Genomic DNA, 19,623 nt, shown 5'->3' on the forward strand with positions numbered 1-19,623 from the left:
ACAGTGCTATAAAAAGGTATGTGAGATAGGCATTGCCCTTTCAGATTGTAAGGGCGTGGACCATGCTGGTATACTGTTGGAAAATGTTCTGTGAGTGTGAAGGTTAGTACATCTCTCATGCTTCATGCTGTGTTGTGAATTCAGGTTGCTGCATTTCTCCCACGTGTTCCCTGTAGTGAGTGTGTATGCATACTGACACCTACAACTATATTTATTATGTATTGCTATATATACATATGTGTACATATACATACTTTCATATATGTACATTAGCTGAGAATATTGGGTACAAGCTAACAATTTTCAGGGCTATTTCTGTTAACACACACTAGTATGGGAATCCAGTAATTGGGACAGTGAAAGTCTGTCTGACATGCTTAGGGTAGTACACATACTATATTGCCTTTATCTTCATTCCTACTATTACATGTTCCACTTATTTAGCACTATATTCCTGTATGAGAGTCATGTCTTGCTGGTAGATCATACAGACTAGTGTTACAATGGTCTTGTGGTAGGGCCTACTAGTATGCTTGTATTTTGCTTTCAAATTGAGTACAGGGTCTATCAATCAAAGTGCTGGAGGCACCTTCCAGCAGTAAAGGGGCTAGTAGGTCTCACAGGAGTCAGGCTGTGTTGCAGATTCTGGCTGCTGCATTTATCTTCACTGTTTCCTGTAGTGAGTGTGTATGGATACTGACACCTACAACTATATTTCATATGTATTAATGTATATTTATATGTATGTATGTGTACATATACATATCTTCATATATGTACATTACCTTACATTATTATGTACAAGCTGACAATTAGCAGGGCTGTTTCTGTTAACACTGAACTAGTGTGGGAATCCAGTAATTCAGCCATTAAAACTCTACCTGAAATGCTTTGGGTAGTACACCTCCTATATTGCCTTTATATTGATCCCTACTATTACATGTTATATTTATTTTAGCACGATGTTCTCATATGGCAGTCATGGCTTAGTGGTAGCTCATACAGACTAATGTTACCAAGGTCCTGGGTTTGAGACTGGCAGTGGGAATTTATTTTTCTTTCCAAACTTTCGAAATGAGTACAGGACCTGACAATCAAAGTGCTGAAGCCACCTTTAAGCAGTTTAAAGGGTTAGTGGGTCTCAGAGGGGTCAGGCTGTGTTGCAGATTCTGGCTGCTGCATTTATCTTCACTGTCTCCTGTAGTGAGTGTGTATGGATACTGACACCTACGACTATATTTCATATGTATTACTATATATTTATATATATGTATGTGTACATATACATACCTTCTTATGTGTACATTACCTTACATTATTATGTACAAGCGAACAATTAGCAGGGCTGTTTCTGTTAACACTGAACTAGTGTGGGAATCCAGTAATTCGGCCATTAAAACTCTACCTGAAATGCTTTGGGTAGTACACCTCCTATATTGCCTTTATATTGATTCCTACTATTACATGTTATATTTATTTTAGCACTATGTTCTTGTATGGCAGTCATGGCTTAGTGGTAGGTCATACAGACTAATGTTACCAAGGTCCTGGGTTCGAGACTGGCAGGGAGAATTTATTTTTCTTTCCAGGTTTTCAAAATGAGTACAGGACCTGTCAATCAAAGTGCCATAAAGGCACTTTTAAGCACTTAAACCAGGTCTGCGCTGCTTGCACGGAGCTCACGCATGCACACTGGCGGTGAGCTCTGCAAGACACAAGCCTTACACCCGCTATTTTCTTTGAAAGAAAAGAAAAAGGGGTGACAGGAAAGTGGTGAAAAAGGGGTCACAAAGAGGGTAAGACAGTAGGGAAACAAGCGTGGGATTTGCAGGAAGGATGTGGGTAAGGCCCATAGATGCCCATGTCTTTAGCAGCAACATCTGTGTATTTCTATGTATTTTGGTGGGACATTTGAAACCTTCCACCCCTGAGAGAGGTGTCAGGACAACATTAATATTTGTTGTAAAGCCAATTGTAATTAACAGTTTCAATGTCCAGCGGACATGTGTGCGACATAGACAGCTATGTATGGGGCGTAATTTTTTTGTGGGTACAGAGTGCCCTTTTTTTTTTTTTTCAGGTGAGATTGGTATGTCAGGTGAAGGAAGTCGGTATAGCTGGGGAGGTAGGCTGGGTAGGTTAACAGACAAGACAGACAAGACGCATACAGGGGCGGTGTATGACACAAGTGGGGGGGTTACACAATTGACGGGGACGGAGGTTGGGATATCCAAGGCGCATGAACCCACAGATGGCAACAGTGGAACTGATATCCCCACCCATAGGCAGTTGCCACTGTTCCTTCACAGCCCAGGACGGGGCTGTGCTGGGGGCTGTGCAGGCGGGACAATGGCCGTGGCTGTTAGCTGTGCCACCCGAGCCTCGAGCTGGCGTAGGGGCCCAAGAACAGAGTATTGGATCTCCCTTTGCACCACAGACCAGACACCTTGGAGGGTGAGTGGACGTACTCCTCCGGCCACGCTTGCAGAGGGGGGACGGGCCCCATCCCCTGCAGCGCTTCCACCCAAAGGTGGCACAGGGCCACTGGAGGAGGGTCCAGCCTGGGCACTAGTGCCAGGTGCAGTCGCCAGCTGAGGTGGGAGAGGTGGGTCCGCTGGGACCTGCCTTCCCAAGCGTTCTAGGTTTGTGGGTATGTTATGTTAGTTTGGGTTAGTGGCATATTATTCCATTCCAATTAGTTGTAACAGCATGCATTGGTATTCCCATTAAACAAACACCTAGATATTAACACCATTGAACAACGTGCATATCAATATCACATGCATTATTTGAACAGAAATACACAATCAAACAACATGCAGGGTTGATTAATGGCAACAGGCCATCAGGTTTGCAGGTATGAACAGGGCACATGCACAAACAGACATGCATATATTTGTGAACAGGACAAATGTCCATGGTTAATGAAATGCTCACATACCAATATTTAGTCAGTGTTTTAATTTGAAATTATAGGGTGGGGTGGAGAGAGGAAATGATGACACATTCAGAAGTTACACATTGATATACATTTGTAATAGGTACACAATTAACTTGAGTCTGATTTTTTAAAATGAATTTTATTTGGCTGTCATGCTAGACCTGTTACAAATACATCACTATCCTACTTATTTTGAATTTGATCAGACACATCATCCTTCTACACTTTCATGACAGGACAGGGGACAACTATGGCTGTTTAGTCTGTCAGATAATCATTCATTCTATCTGCAAATTGTTTACTGTTATCACCATATACAGATTTTGGCCTAGACATTCCAGATTCAGACACACTGATATCAGTTTGGGATGTTAATTTGTACTTCCCACATGCATTTAGTTCTGTAGAAACACACTGAGGCTTATATATTCAGGGTTATTACTACTTTATTTATTCATACATGACCCTTTCTGTCACTCTCACACATCCTGTAACTTCACAGTTCAGGTTGGTACTTCTAGGCTTTGTTCACATATTAGACCTGTGGTGATTCAAACACTTTCCAACAGCCTCACTTCTGTCATGATTCAGCATTTCAACAGGGGATAAATCTCACATGTGACTACCTCAGGTTCTGAAGCTGTACTCTTGAGACTACTGCAGGTTATACTATATTTAATTAATGGTGGGACATCTGTATTACAGCACTATTTATTTCTATCAATTATATTTCCAGTTACACTTGCATACTGATGAACCTGTTGCAGCCATACCTGCAGACTTTCAATTCTTGCTTGCACATTATATTACTTTTAATCAATACACTGCAGTGTTCTGATACATGCTACACTATAATATTTATTTACAAGTACTAGGTGGGGTTACTAACCTGCATGGTGGCACAGCCGCGCCAGCCTGCGGTCATGCGTCTCGCGGTTCGCAGAGCGGACACCTGCAGCTGTAATACAAAACAAGTAATATTGGAATACACATCTCCATAGTATCAGCTAGTTTAATTCCTGACATACATAAGTAAAATGTAACTTACTCAGTAGTGGGGCGTTGGGCATATCCCGGGCCTCCTGGATCCATTGGGTCAACTGGTCTTGCTTACGCCGCTTCAGGTCCGCATGGTGTTGACGGACCTGCTCACCAGTGCATGGAATGCCAGTAGCACTGGTCAGATCATGAGCCAACTGGTCCCATGCCTCCGCCCTGTACGCTCCCCATGAGACCTGGCCCTGCATGAGTTGGGCCTCATGATGGTGAACTAGGAGCTAGACCATGTATCTGGACTCCTCAATGCCCCACGGCTGTGCTCGAAAGCAACGTCCCTCCCCTACTCCACTAATTCTGCCTGCAGGTCTGTTCTCCAATCGGTTCTACTGTGTATTCCCGCCTATGGGGCTTATATATGCCGATTTTCCCGCACATTTCTATGATTGGCCATTTTGGAATTGTATCTACTTCACAGAAACTGCTTTATCATGCTCCATTCTGGATTATATCCTATATGTATGCTATTTCTGCATTTCTAAGTACTGCTGTCATGGCTTAGTGGTTTAGTACCTTGACTCTAGTGCATGGTATCCTGGGTTTGAATCTGACCACTGTTTTTAATTTTCAAGACTGTCTAGACATGAATTGAGGACCTGTCAATCAAACATGCCAAAAGCACTTAAAACCAGGTCTGCTCTCGTTTGAGCGGAGCTAACACATGCGCACTGGCAGTTAGCTTGTGGGAGCGGCGCGCAAACGGTGTGTGCTGGGATAAACCTTAATTGGCTGGTGACATACATGTTAATCTAAGCACAGCTAGTTGCACACAGTTTGAGCCTCTTAAACCAGTGCTTAGCTACGGGCAAGCAATTTGCAGCTTTTTAAACACTACTCAGCTACAAGCACTCTGTCTCACTGCAGCTTAGCTATCAGTACATTTCTAAATATTTTTATTATTGTGTTACTTCAGAATATATGCTCCATTTCATTCCATTTTACAAAAGGGTATACTTTTACATTTGTACAATACTGTCAGGGGCCTTTTTACTGCTTATTTACAAAAAAAAAAAGGTTGTTGTGTGGGCTCGAACCCTGCCTGCCTACTCTTAAGCCAGCAACTCTACCGCTAAGCTATTTCTTCTTGGCTTACTTTGCATATTTAGTTCTCATATCCTTCTCCTCTGCCTGCTAACTGCAATTGCACTAGTAGCACACCCGCGCACACGAGCGCACACAGTAGCACACATTTACGGGGGTTAAAAAAAATAAAACAGTTTTTATTTTCATTTTATAGCCTCTGTTCACTTTGTACACTGATGGTCTGTGGGGGAATGTGTTGTGTAGTGTGTTTATTTACATTTCCATGGCCTGTCTCGTGGCTGTTTACTTTCAGCCATTCTACACTGCCGGGGGCGTGTCCGCATGCAGGGCTTAGCCTACGGACACGCCCCCTACTCTCTTACACGGACCTTGTAAGAGTTACAGTGTGATTCAGCATGCCTCATGCACCTCATGCATATGTATGACATGCTGACATCACACCGTTTAACTGCAGCCTCCGTGTAAGAGATATAACTCTTACACGGAGGCTTCCTGAATCTGGCCCATAGTCTTATTTGCAATGAAAACATACCTTTGTCTTGTTAGAACAAAAATACATTCTGAATACTGTAACTAATCATAAGTAATACATTCAGTACTATGTATATTTTCACATTCCCCCAATCCTTTATATAGTTATCATGTATCTTGCTAAAATCTTCTAACACTATATTTTCATCTTCTACTGAACTATGATTTTTATTAGTAAAGGGGCTAGAAACATATTTACTCTTTGGATTTTTAGCAAGAAAAATAAGGTGAAATGCAATATGAAGCTCAGAATCAGTTACTTGTATAGGAATCAATGGAATGCCCCCATCATGTGCAGTAGGAATATGTGCAAAAAAACAACTTTTGATAACATTGAGGGTCTGTGCATAAATATGCAAGGCAACAGAAAAACTATTAAACTGAGGATGTCATTCAGTTGACCTTGGTTCAGTTTTAAACAAACTCCTGTTTCTGTTTGAATGTCTGTTAACAAATGATTCAGTACTTCTAGTTCCAGTTGTCACATATGGATACACTCTTACAGTTCCAGGTGGCAAAAGCAAGTTAAACAAAATGATGATGAAAACACAGTAATTGTAGTGATGATTTGTACTCTGGGGGGGGGGGGGGGCAAGCATGTTGTGGCTGGAGAGGGCTGTGAAGAAATCGTAAACAAAGATGCCAAGTAGGCTGTTCATTATCCAAACAAAATCAAACAACAGAAAGCCATTGACCAAAGACCTTAACTGCAAATGATTTTGAAAGGGAATGTTGCTTGGATAAGGCAATGTCTAACTGGTGTCCAAAAGGCAGGACGGCTCAGTAATGTTGGAATTAGATGCAAGAACAATTTTTATCTGGCTTGAAGAGGAATCACTGGAAGGTGAATCAGACTAGAATGAGATATCACAATTACAGTGTTTAACTTCCTAGTCAGACAACAAGGATAACTTAATTGCATTCAGTTCCAAATGCGAGCTGTATGACAGATGTGGAATCTGGTTGGATGGCAAATGGTTCACAAGTGGTTCTATATTTGGCTTGGATGACAATGGCAAATGGTTCACAGGTAGTTCTATACTTGGTTTGGATGACAAAGCATCACAGATTGTTACTTATAAATGCAACAATGTCCCTGGATTATTGGCAATAGCTTCTGCTGGCTCACATTGTCTGATGTTAGTGGTATTTAGGTTATACTCATCACAAGAAAGGCTCTTTTTGACATGCATCTCGTGGATCGAGGTGGGAAGGCCCTCACAATGGATAATAGTAGTGGCTGTGAGCAAAACCAAGTATGGCCCTTTCCATCTGGGGCTAAGTGAGTTTTTTTAGGAATGGACATTGAGATAAAGGTAACCTCTGGGATGCAAATCATGGTGATCCTGCTCTGTGGGTAATTGGGCTGCATGCAGAATGACACTGTGGTATTTCTGCAAAAGAAGACATGGGGATTTACAATAGAAAAGCATGGTCTCCCCAATATCTTGCAATTCTAAATTCTTAGGGAGGGGGTGGCAGGCATTCTCTTTGGTCTACTTATGAATGTTTCATAGGGGATATCATTCTAGGAACTGTCTCTGTACTTCTAACACTAAATAAAACTGAAGGCAATGCTTCTGGCCAATTAAGATCAGTTTCTTCACACACTTTAGCTCGTCCAAGCTTAACAATCTGATTAGCTCTCTCTGCTATCCCAGAAGCCTGTGAACTATAAGGACAATGTAACTGCAATTTGACATCTAAAGCTTTACCAAGCTGCTGTGTTATTTGGCTAGTAAAATGGAATCCTTGGTCAGACTTGATACTACAGGGAACACCAAATCTAGGGATTAAATCTGTGATTAGCTTTTTTGCTACCGTATGTGAATCATTCTTGACACACAGATACCCATTCAGAAAAAGTATATACTATTACACATGCATACTCAAATTTCTGTACTTGAGGGTGCTCAGTAAAGTCCAACTGAAGGGTACAGTCAGGTCCTCAAGGCTTTTTTAATGACTGAACAGGTGCAGGTACTGATTTTGACCCATTATGTTCTAATCAAATTACACAAGTATTTACAAAATGTTTAACAGCTTCTGAGAGGTGGAAGGAATACCAATGCCTGGAAATTTGTCTTATTAATGTAGTTTTGCCCAAATGAAAAGGCAAGTGATGGTTTTTAACCAATTAATTTGGAAAACTTAGAGGGCTATAAGTCGACTGTCTAGATGCCACCACAAAAGGTCCGGAGATTGACTACAGCCATCGATTATCCACCTCCTTCTCTCAAAGTCTTCTGTTTGAGCTTGAAAAGACAGTAACTCATGTAAAGAAAAGTTGTAATTTTCATTTAATTGGTGCAAAAATATAGCCGGAGGCCCAGAACAGGTTAAGAAAATGCAGCTTGTCTTGCCGCCATATCTGCAAAAGTGTTGCCTTTAGTTATAAAAAATTAATCTGTTTAATGTGTGGCACATTTTGCTTCAGCTATTTCTCTTGATAATTGTAAAGCATTTAAAAGTTCATTAACAAAGTAGCATTTTTAGTAATTGTCCTCCTTCTTTCCAAAGTATACCAAAATCATGTACAACACTGTTGCATGACTTGAGTTTGTAAATATGTTCGCTGACTGATCTTTGCCAGTTTTAGATCCTTCAGTTATACCTACTAGTTCAGTTACTTGAGCAGATAAATTTCCATTTAATTCTCTAGTGAATAAAATATTGTTTTTTGTGCAAATGGAAATGGCTGCTATGTTCACCATCATCTCTTCGAACACAGGAGCCATGTACGAAAAGAATGAGATCTGTATTTTACAAAGGAACATCTTTCAAATCTAATCTAGGAGGAAGCACAGTGTTAGTAACAATTACACAATCATGGGGGTTCTCCTTCATCTGCATTATGTTTTAAGGAAGTAAGGTTAAGTGCTGGACATAAAGCAATCTGTAAAGAAGGGTTATTAAATTAATATAAATTAAATTTGGACAATCATGTTGCAGATAAAGATTGTGTTTTAGTCTTCAGTTATACAGTTTCTACAGAATGTGGAACTGCCATACAAGTCTAGTGCCCAAGAATTAGTGCAGCCAAAATGTCTACTATGCATGCTGTCGTAGCCACTACCCTAATGCAGTGGGGGACCGCTGCAACTATAGGATCGATGTTTGTTCTGAAATAAGCAACAGGTCTAAAACCATTATTTCTAGGTTGTGCCAACAAGCCCAATGCTACTTTATTTCTTTCACTACAAAGCAGAAAAAAATATCTAAGAATATGGTAACTCAAGTACAGGAGGATTTAAAAGCAATGTTTTCAATTGTACAAAAGCTTGTTCATGATAATTCTGCCAGGGTAAAGGTTCAGGATATCCTTCTTTAACAGTTCTCACTAAGGTCTTACCATTTCTGCATACTTCAAAATCCATTGTTGACGGTACACTGTTAAACCCAGAGAAGCTCACAGCTGTTTCAGTGTACAGGGCATGGTGGATTTTAGATTGCAGCAATTCGTGAAGGCAAAATATGCCTCGCACCCTTTGAAATGAGGTGTCCCAAGTAGTGCACCTGTGACTTCCATAACTACAGTTTGCTTTTTTTAACCTTAAATCCTAAGGTTGAGTCAAAAGAAAAATATTGTCTTCTTTACGATCAAGTACAGTTCTAGATACTAAAAGCAAATCATCTACTTACTGAATCAAAGTAGACCCACAAGAAAGTTTAATACATAATTGTTTCTTCTTTTCTCTAGAGAAAAGGGTGGGACAGTCTACATACCCTAACAGTAACATAGTCCAAGTGTACTGCTGACCTTTATAAGTAAAAACAAATGGGTATTGATTATCTGGATGTATAAGGACACAAAATAAGGCAGATGAAATATCTATTACTGACAAGGTGATAGCATCTGAAGGGATAGAATTCAGTATTGTTGTGGGGTTATCAACAATGGGAAATGTTGGCAGAACTATGGCATTAACTGCAAACCTATATGTACTTTTTTTCAGTTTCTTAAAGGACAATAACAGGATTCTATTATTAAATGTTAAACTTCTTTTTCCATTTTCTCCCTATTTATTGTCCCTGCTATATTTTAAATTGACTGTTTCTCTCTACTAGAACAGTACCTTACTATAATGTTGCCTTTCACTTTCAAAAAACTTTTGTCATGCCCTTGAAAAGTCTCCAGTTCATTGATATCATCAAGGCCACTGAATACAGCTAGTTGCCTGGCCAATTCCTTCCCCACCCCAGACTGACACACCCTGACCATCCTAAAAACCCACCCATGCTATGATGTCACAGTTCCCTGGTCCTTCCCTTACCCATACAGAAAGTAAAGGCTAGAACAAGGGAACAGTATATGAGTGAAGTCTCCTGCTGTGAGCTGTCAATCACGGCAGGTAACAGCTCAAATTACACTTAGCACTTTGACAGCTAGGGAAGTTAGGTGTGAAGGGGGATGGGGAGATGAGTCAAAGTAGTACAATTCAGGCTTCACAAAAAATGCAGTTTAGCCATTCTAAAAAGAAGCAGCAGTAAAAAGCACTTTGAAAGTCTGTTCTGTGGCATTTGCACTGTTTGTGATTTAAGTAGCCATTGAATGGCATGAAATGTTACTTAAAGCTAACTGAAAGACAGCAGTGTATGCATGTAAAATCTATGCAGTGGCAGGAGCTTTGGAAAGAAAGAGGCCTGTGTGATGTAACTTTTTACAGACGCGCACTGCATTGTGGAATAACTAGAGGCAGAGTAAACAATCAGAATCACTTCAAAATGCTAGACCCCATGTGGTCAGACTCAGAAATTACGTTTGAAAATATTTAAAAACCCATAAATAGTCCCAGAGTGGTGTTAAAATGTTGGAAACACCAAACCTTGATGAAATAAACATGTTTTTTGAGTCTGTGGGTGTGGTTCTCCTGTAACAAGAAAAAACTGGGGTTTTACAGGGACTGTGAGCTGGACAATGATACTTGTTGAAAGATGACAAAATTAACAGGCTTGATTCTTTTTTCTGCTTCTACTGACACTGGATACTACGCTACCATAGGCAGGTGCTCACAAGGTTTTAATGTTGTACAGGCAGATTCTGCATCCTGCATCCTGTATGAACATGACCTCATTATCATAGTCCAGGTATGCAGAGAGATAGCATTCAAGTCCTCCATATCAGCATTTTCTACTTTCTGCTCTGCTGCTATGAAAGCAAAAAGGTCACCGTCATTTGAACAGATATTTTGTGAATATAATCCTAAAGATTCATTAGGAATATCTAAAAATATGCCAGTAGCTGTACAATAAACAATGCATCTAAGTTTACATAGTAAATCTCTACTTAACAGATTTAAAGGGGCCAAATTTTCTTCAATAAAATAATTTAAATTTGAATGGAAACGGGTTTAGTTTCTGAATATTCTAAAGGATCTCTAGACAGACACACCTACACCCGAAATCTTGTGTTTAGAAAATGGAAGATGTTCAGTATCTGCTGATGCAATCATAGTTCTAGTAGCTCTTCTATCTACAAGAATTGGGAAAGATGTATTTTGCACAATAGTATTGATAAAGGGGACCATCTCGATCAATCAGTACCAAGTTCCTGCCCATGGCTGCCTTAATGAGTTGGCTGCCACACTGGTGGCTGCCAAGTAATCTTCCATACAAGAGGGTTTCTCACAAGTAGCTGAGATAGTTGAGTGTTTGGCAAAGATGCTTGCTGTCCTGCTAATGGGCATTCATTTTGCCACTGCCCTGTCTGATCACAATTAAAACAAGTATTTAAATGTGATGCACCTTCTGACACCTGTGATTAATCAGGGGATAATAATTTTGTTGAAACTGTCCTGGGGGTTGCTAAAAGAATTGGACCCTACCTCTTTCTGTACATTTTCTTCTTCCCCATCCCCACCCTCAGATGTCAGTATTAAACTGCTGGAGTTGAATATCTACTAACTGTTTTCTTTAGTTCCTTTTCTCCTCTATGTATGGTGTCTGCAACATATTGAGTCTAATTTACAATTTCATGGATGCTTAAGCTTGGGCAATTCAAACAAACCTTTTTAATCTGTCCTTGTCTGGGTAGTAACAAGGCCTTTACAAATGCTGCTGACAACCCACTGGCTGCTGCACCTTCTATAGGGTCTGGATGTCCAGAGAAGGCTTCAAATGCATCTGTCATATGCTGCAAATACCCATCAATAGATTCATTCTCTCTTCACACAATAGCTTTTATTCTTGTCCAGTTAGGAGTAGGGGAGGGTTCACACTATGGTAACGGCTTTTAAAAGTTTATTTATAGCATCTAGAAATTCATCATCTGTTTGCTTCAGAATATTTTCACCTAAGTTAGATTTTTTTCTCATATTTTTCTAAAAATATTGGGAGGTGTGGAGGCTTTTAATATGGCTGTCAGATCTTCGGTAGTAGGTGTTTGCAACTGTACATGTCCTTCTAAGATTTTTGCATATTTTGCTGCATATGTTCAAATGAGCAGAGAAGAATCTAGAGTGCTTTGAAAATTCACTGTTCCGTGGCCGTACCACTCTTTTATATTAGGTTCAGCCTGACTATAGGTTCTGCTGGGTTTGGAACTTCTCACAAAGTGAGTATCTGTACGGAAGGTATATCATATAATCAGTAGATGAGTCATAATTTGTCTCTTCTGCAGGTTGACTTGCAGGGGATGTCCAGTGATATTCCTTCCCATCGGTAACAATTGAAAATTGGGTAATAATGTGCTTAATTTTACCCAAAGTGCTAGTTTTTGCTGGCCTACTTTTGCCAGAAAATCTTTTGAATTTTCGCTCATATTTATGCTTTTGATATAATTGTTTCTCTTTATTAGATATATGCATTTACATTTGGTCTGGGGATATTACTGACTGATGCTGCTGATGAAGTCAAGTGATAGAACCCAATCCAGAGAGATGACTGGAAGTAACCTGGGCTGTATCTGGGGAAGTGGTGGTAGTTTCTGTCAAGCTCACTTCCACCTGCTGTCTCAGAGAGAGAGAACTGTCAGCTTCTTGAGGCATGGGTAGGTCATAAGGTGGAGAGGGTACAGAAGGTAAAAGAGGACAGTCATCATCAGAGGATTTTGGCTGCATGAGTGACAATTTTTCTAACTGTCTTGGAGGATACAAACCACAGGACTGGGACTTCTGATCTGCACACTGCTGTAAAGTATTGACTGTTCTGTTAGCTGCCTACAGCTGTTATTTTAACCAATTTGAGTTATATTTGCAACTTCTAACTACAGATTCCATTTCCTTATTTTTATATTCTTTTTTCAGTCATTAAAAACTGATGAACAAGAAGCTGGTACCTTGTTACCCCTTTGTTTCAGTGTATCTTTTAGAGTTCCTAAAATTTTCTTATCAAAAGTACCCTTTTCCAAAAGCTGTAAAGTGCTATCATTTCTTGTGAGCTCAGACCATTTTACTAAATAACTACAACTATCTCTGTCATACTTCTTAAACATACAGGTCATATCCAAGGCAAAGAACACAGCTTCCATAGGACCTGATAGTATCCAAGGCTGTATTTATTTATTTATTTTTATTTATTATTTTATTTTACATTTGTTGACCTGGATAGTCCGACTGGATGCATATCCATTTTCAGCGGAGGCCCGGGGAGAAAAGCTCCAAGGTAAGCAGTTAAGAATACAGATACAACATTACATATTGCAAATAGAATATTTACAGTGATTACATATGTAAGCAAGTTATACAAGTTCCACAGGTTAGAGTTAATCCCGAGTGTAAGTCAGGATTAAGTTACACGATTAAGCTGATTTAACAGTTTTTACTCATTCTAGAGGAGTTAGCCAGGCTTGATACATTGACATAGCCAGTTAAGTGTCAAATGTTGTTTGAGTCTTGTCTTAAATTGACACAGGGTGGAAAGTAAAGTAATATCAGCTGGGTGAGAGTTCCAGGATCTACATACAGAGTTAGCAAAGACAGAGTCACCAGCTGTGTTATTAATTTTGCTGGTCTGAATTAGTAGTCTGTTAGAAGATCAAAGCGGTCTAGGATTGTTATAAGGGGTGATAATATTTTTAAGTGCAGGAATATTGTCCGGATTATAGAGGATTTTATAGGCCATAATCAGTTGGTTATATTGTATTCTGCACCATCTCCAGCAAGGACTAGCCTTGTCACTGAGCACCCTATTTAACCATAGCCAAAGTACGGGCTTCATTCCAGCAGAGTGGAGAACTGCCATTGTCATCCCCTTGCACAAAGGTGGTGTCACTACTGACCCTGGAAACTATTGCCCCATTGACATAATCAATCTCCAAGCACATGACCCGACCCAGTTTGGATTCGTCAAGGGCAGATCTTGCCTGTTGAACCTGGTTGACTTTTTTGAGACTGTCACTAAGGCCCTGGATTAGGAAAAGTCAGTACATACAGCTTACCTTGACTTCACCAAAGCCTTTGACACAATCCTCTACTCAGGCATCATTGAAAAGCTAATACAACTTAGTGTAAATCCCTGTCTCATCAGGTGGGTGGCCAACTGGCTCCCAATAGGACCCACAAGGTCAAAATAGGTTCCTCCACCTCTGACAGCAGACCTGTCACTAATGGTGTTCCCCAGTGATCTGTCCTGGGATCCCTACTGTTTGGCATCTACTTCTCAGAGGTCCAGACAAAGACAAAAGGCAGATGACTGTAAGCTGAGTGCTGTCATTGACTCCCCAAATTATGTTAACATACTACAAGAGGGTCTCACAGCAACAAATGACTAGTGCCAAAGTCATTGCCTTAAGTTAAATGCAAAAAAAATGTATTATCAATCCATTCCACAAAAACAAGGCCCCTACTGATTACATCAACAACATCCCCCTAAGCACACAACCTGTGGTGAGAGACATGGGTACACAGGTTGCCAACAATCTCACATTCTGCCATCATGTAGCGGCAGTGGTCAGAAAAGCCTTTTACTTGGTTCATCTCATAAGTAAAGAGATTGCATCCAGAAAAAAGGAGGTTATTACCTCCCTGTACTCCTCCCTCATTAGGCCAGTAATTGAGTACAACACCCAATGTGGTATGTACCTCTCCAAACACCTGCACCAACTGGAAAGGCCACAGAAATACCTCACAAAGAGAATCCATGCCTCCAACACCTGTCCTATGTGGACAGGCTCAAATCACTATTACTCTACTCAATATTGTACAGATTGCTCAGAGGTGATCTGTGTCTCGCCTACAATCTTGGACCCTGCCCTACTAGAGATGTTCCATATCCGTAAGTCTAATTCTTCATGCATTACCCAATCAAAATACCTAAATTTAATATGCAACATTAACAAAACCTGCTGGAGTGACGGGTATGTCTCCCAGAGGCTGCCCCATCTCTGGAATAGACTCCCCATACATGTCAAAGTATGTTGCTGACCATCTTTAAGAACAACCTTGATGAGTGGATGGGAACCCACAAATTTGTCCCAGGGGTTCCACCTGTGTCCCTCATTGACAGGGGTGACAGGTGGGGATTGAGGTTTCTTTTTTGGGGATAAACGCTTGGCTAGGCTTGTAAGGGTCCCAGGGCAATTAGTCTAGCAACCTCCTATGATCCTATGGAGTCCCATACTCAGGCTCCTTAAAACCAATTGTACTGGTGCCCACTATAAAACCCACTCTCATACCAAAGGGAAAGATCTGTGACTATAATTAGGGTCACTCGCATTCCCAATGAAGGAACCCTCTGTTCCTGCCTCTGTATGCTTGATTCGAATCTGCTTGCACTCTGAAGAAGAAGGATACTGTGTCCTTCTACCTGGGAAACTCAGTCCCTGTGACAAGAACACATAAATCAGTGCTCAGGAAAAATATGTATTTGGTGAATTCAGTAGTGATGGAAAAAATAAAGTATATGCCAAATATTTATATGATTCCTGAAAAATATGAAAAGGAAATTGCACAGTGTTTTCTTTCATTTGGGTTCAATATTAAATCATTGCTGAGAGATTTGTTGTATATGAGTGAAGATGAAGAGGGATTAGGGTTACTTAAACCAGTTGTTTATTCTTCTTTAAACGTGTGTACAGTATTAAAGTGGGTAAAGAAAGAGAAAGAATTTAATAGTGAGAATGTTAAAATACAAATTCAGAAAATTGGGAAAAGATAAGGATAAGAAAAAAGAGTAAAATAATATGTGAATGTAGAAATTAAAAAAGATCAAGAAAACATATGGGAAATAAAAACTGATGATATAGAGATAGATAAAAGGATGTGGTATAATAAATAATATGATGAAACAATACCATTGTGTAAATCTATAGGAAAATTTACCAAAGGAAGTGATAAAAGCCATTAAAGTGAACAAAAAGTGGGGGTACCAAGACAGTAGAGTGTCAGGATTTCATATGGAGACTGAAAATAATAAATTACCAGTAAATAACGTTGAAAGAATGTGTTGATTTTGTGGAGAGGAAGAGACAACACAGCATATTTCCTGAAATGTAAAAGAGTGGTGAAACTCTGAAAAAAGTTGTTTGAAGAAACATTTTTGAGATTATTAATGATATAATATAGATATGAATATGATTATGTATGGATATACGAATAAGAAATAATATGTGAGAAGGTTAGACTAGAGTTTCTTTCATATATTAATGGTTATTTGGGATGAACGACTGAATAAAATTTGGTTTAATGGGAAATGTATTTTGGCAGATATATTGCAAAAAATCAGATTACAGTTGTGGAAGAAGAAGTAGCGAGGGTGGAAATGCTTATATATGGGCATATAAACATGTAAATTTTGTAAATATGTAAATTATGTTTTGATGTTGCGTTAAGTAAAGGACCTCTACTCTTTTTGATAGGTGCAGTGAGATCTTTTACATCCACCTGAACTACCATGAAGTCAAGCAGCTGGGACCTCGGTTTAACCATCTCATCCTAGATAGTTAAGAAGAGCTTCATCTGCTGTACATTAGAGTAGGGGGAGTGTTCATAAATACTGCAATCTCAGAAATACTAAAAACTAATGCAGTCTCTCAGAATTAGTATGCACTCAATACTAATACTTCAGAGCTGTCACTTCTGAATGCAGAACATCGCTGCCTTCAACATATTCCTTGCCCGTGGTTTAAAAGGGTCATATTTAATCAGCTCACCAACTTGGTTAGCGAAACAGTAATGACTTACAATTAAATAATCTCATTTCTCTTTTATGGTACCTTAACTTTTTATAATTGTAGCTTTGTTTGATTGCTTACAGTGGGCAGAGCTGTTAATATCCCCAGCGACTGCCTTTTCCTCACAGATGATCAGGTAACCTGTGTAACTGTTCTGGAAGTAAGTACAGAGTAACAATATATAATGTAAAGCTACCCTTAGTAATAGCACATGGTGCAGTTGCACACTGTGAAGCTAAACAGTCCATTCCCATAGTAACAGAAGATGTGGAATTAGCGAACATGTGCAGATAAACCCTGAAAGAAGAGAGAGAATACTGTGATTACAGTACCATGGCTTTGTATAGCCACGTTAAACAGCTACCTAGACTGAAAATTATCTTTTATTTTGAAGCACTCCTTTTACTATAAAGGCTCATCCCATTTTCTGTTTATCTTAAAGTATAGCATGCTAGACCATAGGTAATTTGTGAAAAAAATAACATAATACAATAAAATTCACATCCCTTAAAAGTATATAATATAATAAAATGCAGTGATGAATGCTTAAATTTATATTCTTATAGCTTACATGAATCAGTATTTAAGACATGACTTCCAAAAGATATGATTAAAGTAAGTCATTGTGACAGTTTGATTCAAACTGGTCATTTCTATTGTGGTGTAATGAATTATTATAAACATTAGAGCTAATTGGGGTAAAATGTTACATACTTGTAAATGTTGAGAAAGATCTATTATTATTAACCTTCCTAAATCTAGCGTTGGTAATCATGGCATTGTAAAACATGACAAAGATCATCTCTTTCTGGCTCTTGCCTATAATTTGTTGAAGGCCGTTTCTTTGTATTATTTTAAGTGCAAAGGTTAAGAGGTGTATTACAAGGTATATGGAATAAACATACATGTCCCTTTTTTACATCCATGACATCTGTGTGACTTTCACATGTTATATCCTTCCAGGTTCAGCCTGATGTTGATGATTTAGATGCTGGATTAACAGAAAGGAGGGGGAAGTTACAGTACTCGCTGGAATATGACTTTCGAACTCAGGAGGTAAGTTGCTTTATTTTTCCCATTTATACCAATATATTTTTGTATCTGCAAATTCAGCAGTTCATAACTATTAGTTGAAGTTCATAGTACTGTATCCTTTACTTACACAACCATGTATCCTGTTGTCACACACTTTTACATTTGCCTTGCTTGTGATAATGGCTTGACCAGGTTATTTGGTTCTCCATTGAAAAAGGTTTCTGTGCCCAGTCAGACTTTCCTGGTAAACAAATACAAATAAATAAATAATTGCACTCATTCTGATCCTGTTTTAGAACAGCTCTTCTCACTCTACAACTTTACTCACAATTCCTGCTAACAGAGCTTCTGTTTGCAACTCTTGGCTGCCTTAGTTTCTAGAGATTCTATTCCATGCAGAAACAAAAGGTTGTGGCATTGTGGATTGCTTATCTTCACAAAACTTTAAAATCATTTGTTTAATAGAAATATTATATAGCATTCTATCTTCTCCATCAACACAGGATGTTGGTATGGTGGCTTAGCAGCAACCTCATCTTACATTGGATTGACTTTAGAATTCTTTACCTTATGTTGACTTTCGAGAATCCTTACTTTGGATTGACTTACAGGAATCAGTAATATACTTGAAGTAAATTTGCAATGGAGTATTCCCACATTCCACATCTACAAGATTGTAAGCCTCACACCTTTTGCAACAGTCACCCTCACCTATTTGAATGAAGACAGTGTACATGGGAAGTTATATGCATACTCAGACAAAACTGAACTTCTGACTCTTGTATTATAGACCATTCTCAGATCGAAGAATATAGACTGTAGTATATTATTAATGTGTTGTGTCTGCAAGTCTGATTATTTCAGTGAACTTGGAATAATAACAAGAAGCCATGAGATATGTGGTTTCTTTAAAATTAAAAAAAATGGTGCCTACTTAGCTTCTTGGCCAGATATTCTTCAAAACCAGGGCAATCTTGAAGAATATCAGTTAATATCTTTTCTGGATTATTGTTATATTATGCATTCTATATCAAGCAGCTCCATGCCATTTCTTCTATTTGAGTCAGTGTTTCTGGCCAGTTTTTTATGTCTGATAAAACCATACATGCTAGGCTGCAGAGGGTGTGTGGTTTTATCAGTTTTTTTTTTTTTTTTTTTTTTTTTTTGCATTTGGTTTGTTCAGTTCATTATGCCTCTCTGCTTTGTCCTTTACTACTTTAAGATGTAATTTATATACCTACTCAAGCTTTGTTTTTTCACTTAACAGGAAACTATTATATTATTATCTTTTAACATTACACTCTAGATGCAAAGTATTTGTTATTTAAAAGCAGAGGGTTAAGGCTGTGGGCTGTAATTCCTGTTGTGCAGCGCTTGATTTCTTTAGCCATTATTTATCTGCTGTGTCACCTTGAGTAAATCTCTTAACCAGACATTGCTCCAGGGTCACCGCTGAAAGGGGACCATGCATCCTATGGGACTACTTGGGTATAACTCTTTTCACATCTGTAGTACCAGTGAACACCCAATTTTCACATTTCTGTGCAACAATGTGCAAATGCACTCACTTGCCTTTTCTGTTACAGAACATTGGTAATGTCCTTTTCTAGTTTAGGTTCTACAAAATTAATTAAAAGCAGGATAGAGCTTCCTGTCATACTTATAGCTATACTTACTACAATAGGCCTAAACTTTACTTGTAAAATATTTTCTGTGGACTTTATGGCTCTGTCTTGTATCTCCTTTACTTTTACACTAATCTCTTATGTGGCTGTTTTTTTTCATATCAATTTCTGTGAAAAGGTTTTCTTACTTTAGATCTCTTTTTTAATAGAATTTATATTATGCTAATCCATTTCTTCAGCTAATTATCACCAGTTGACATAATGGTTAAGGTCTTTGCCTC

The 19,623-nt window shown here is 38.9% G+C and overlaps 1 protein-coding gene across 5 annotated transcripts in view; it reads left to right on the plus strand.

Annotated features, from left to right (window-relative positions):
• Nucleotides 1-19,623, plus strand: part of LOC122791593 (synaptotagmin-2-like) — a 535,724-nt gene that overhangs the window by 326,514 nt on the left and 189,587 nt on the right. For all 5 annotated transcript variants that reach the window (XM_044059368.1, XM_044059372.1, XM_044059370.1 and 2 more), the window contains one exon: nt 17,646-17,738. In XM_044059368.1, coding sequence (XP_043915303.1) covers nt 17,646-17,738 — 93 coding nt within the window. The remainder of the gene's footprint in view (nt 1-17,645; nt 17,739-19,623) is intronic.

Source organism: Protopterus annectens, chromosome 17.part0 (genome assembly GCF_019279795.1).
Source record: "Protopterus annectens isolate FY-2018-M chromosome 17.part0, PAN1.0, whole genome shotgun sequence".
Taxonomy (NCBI): domain Eukaryota; kingdom Metazoa; phylum Chordata; order Ceratodontiformes; family Protopteridae; genus Protopterus; species Protopterus annectens.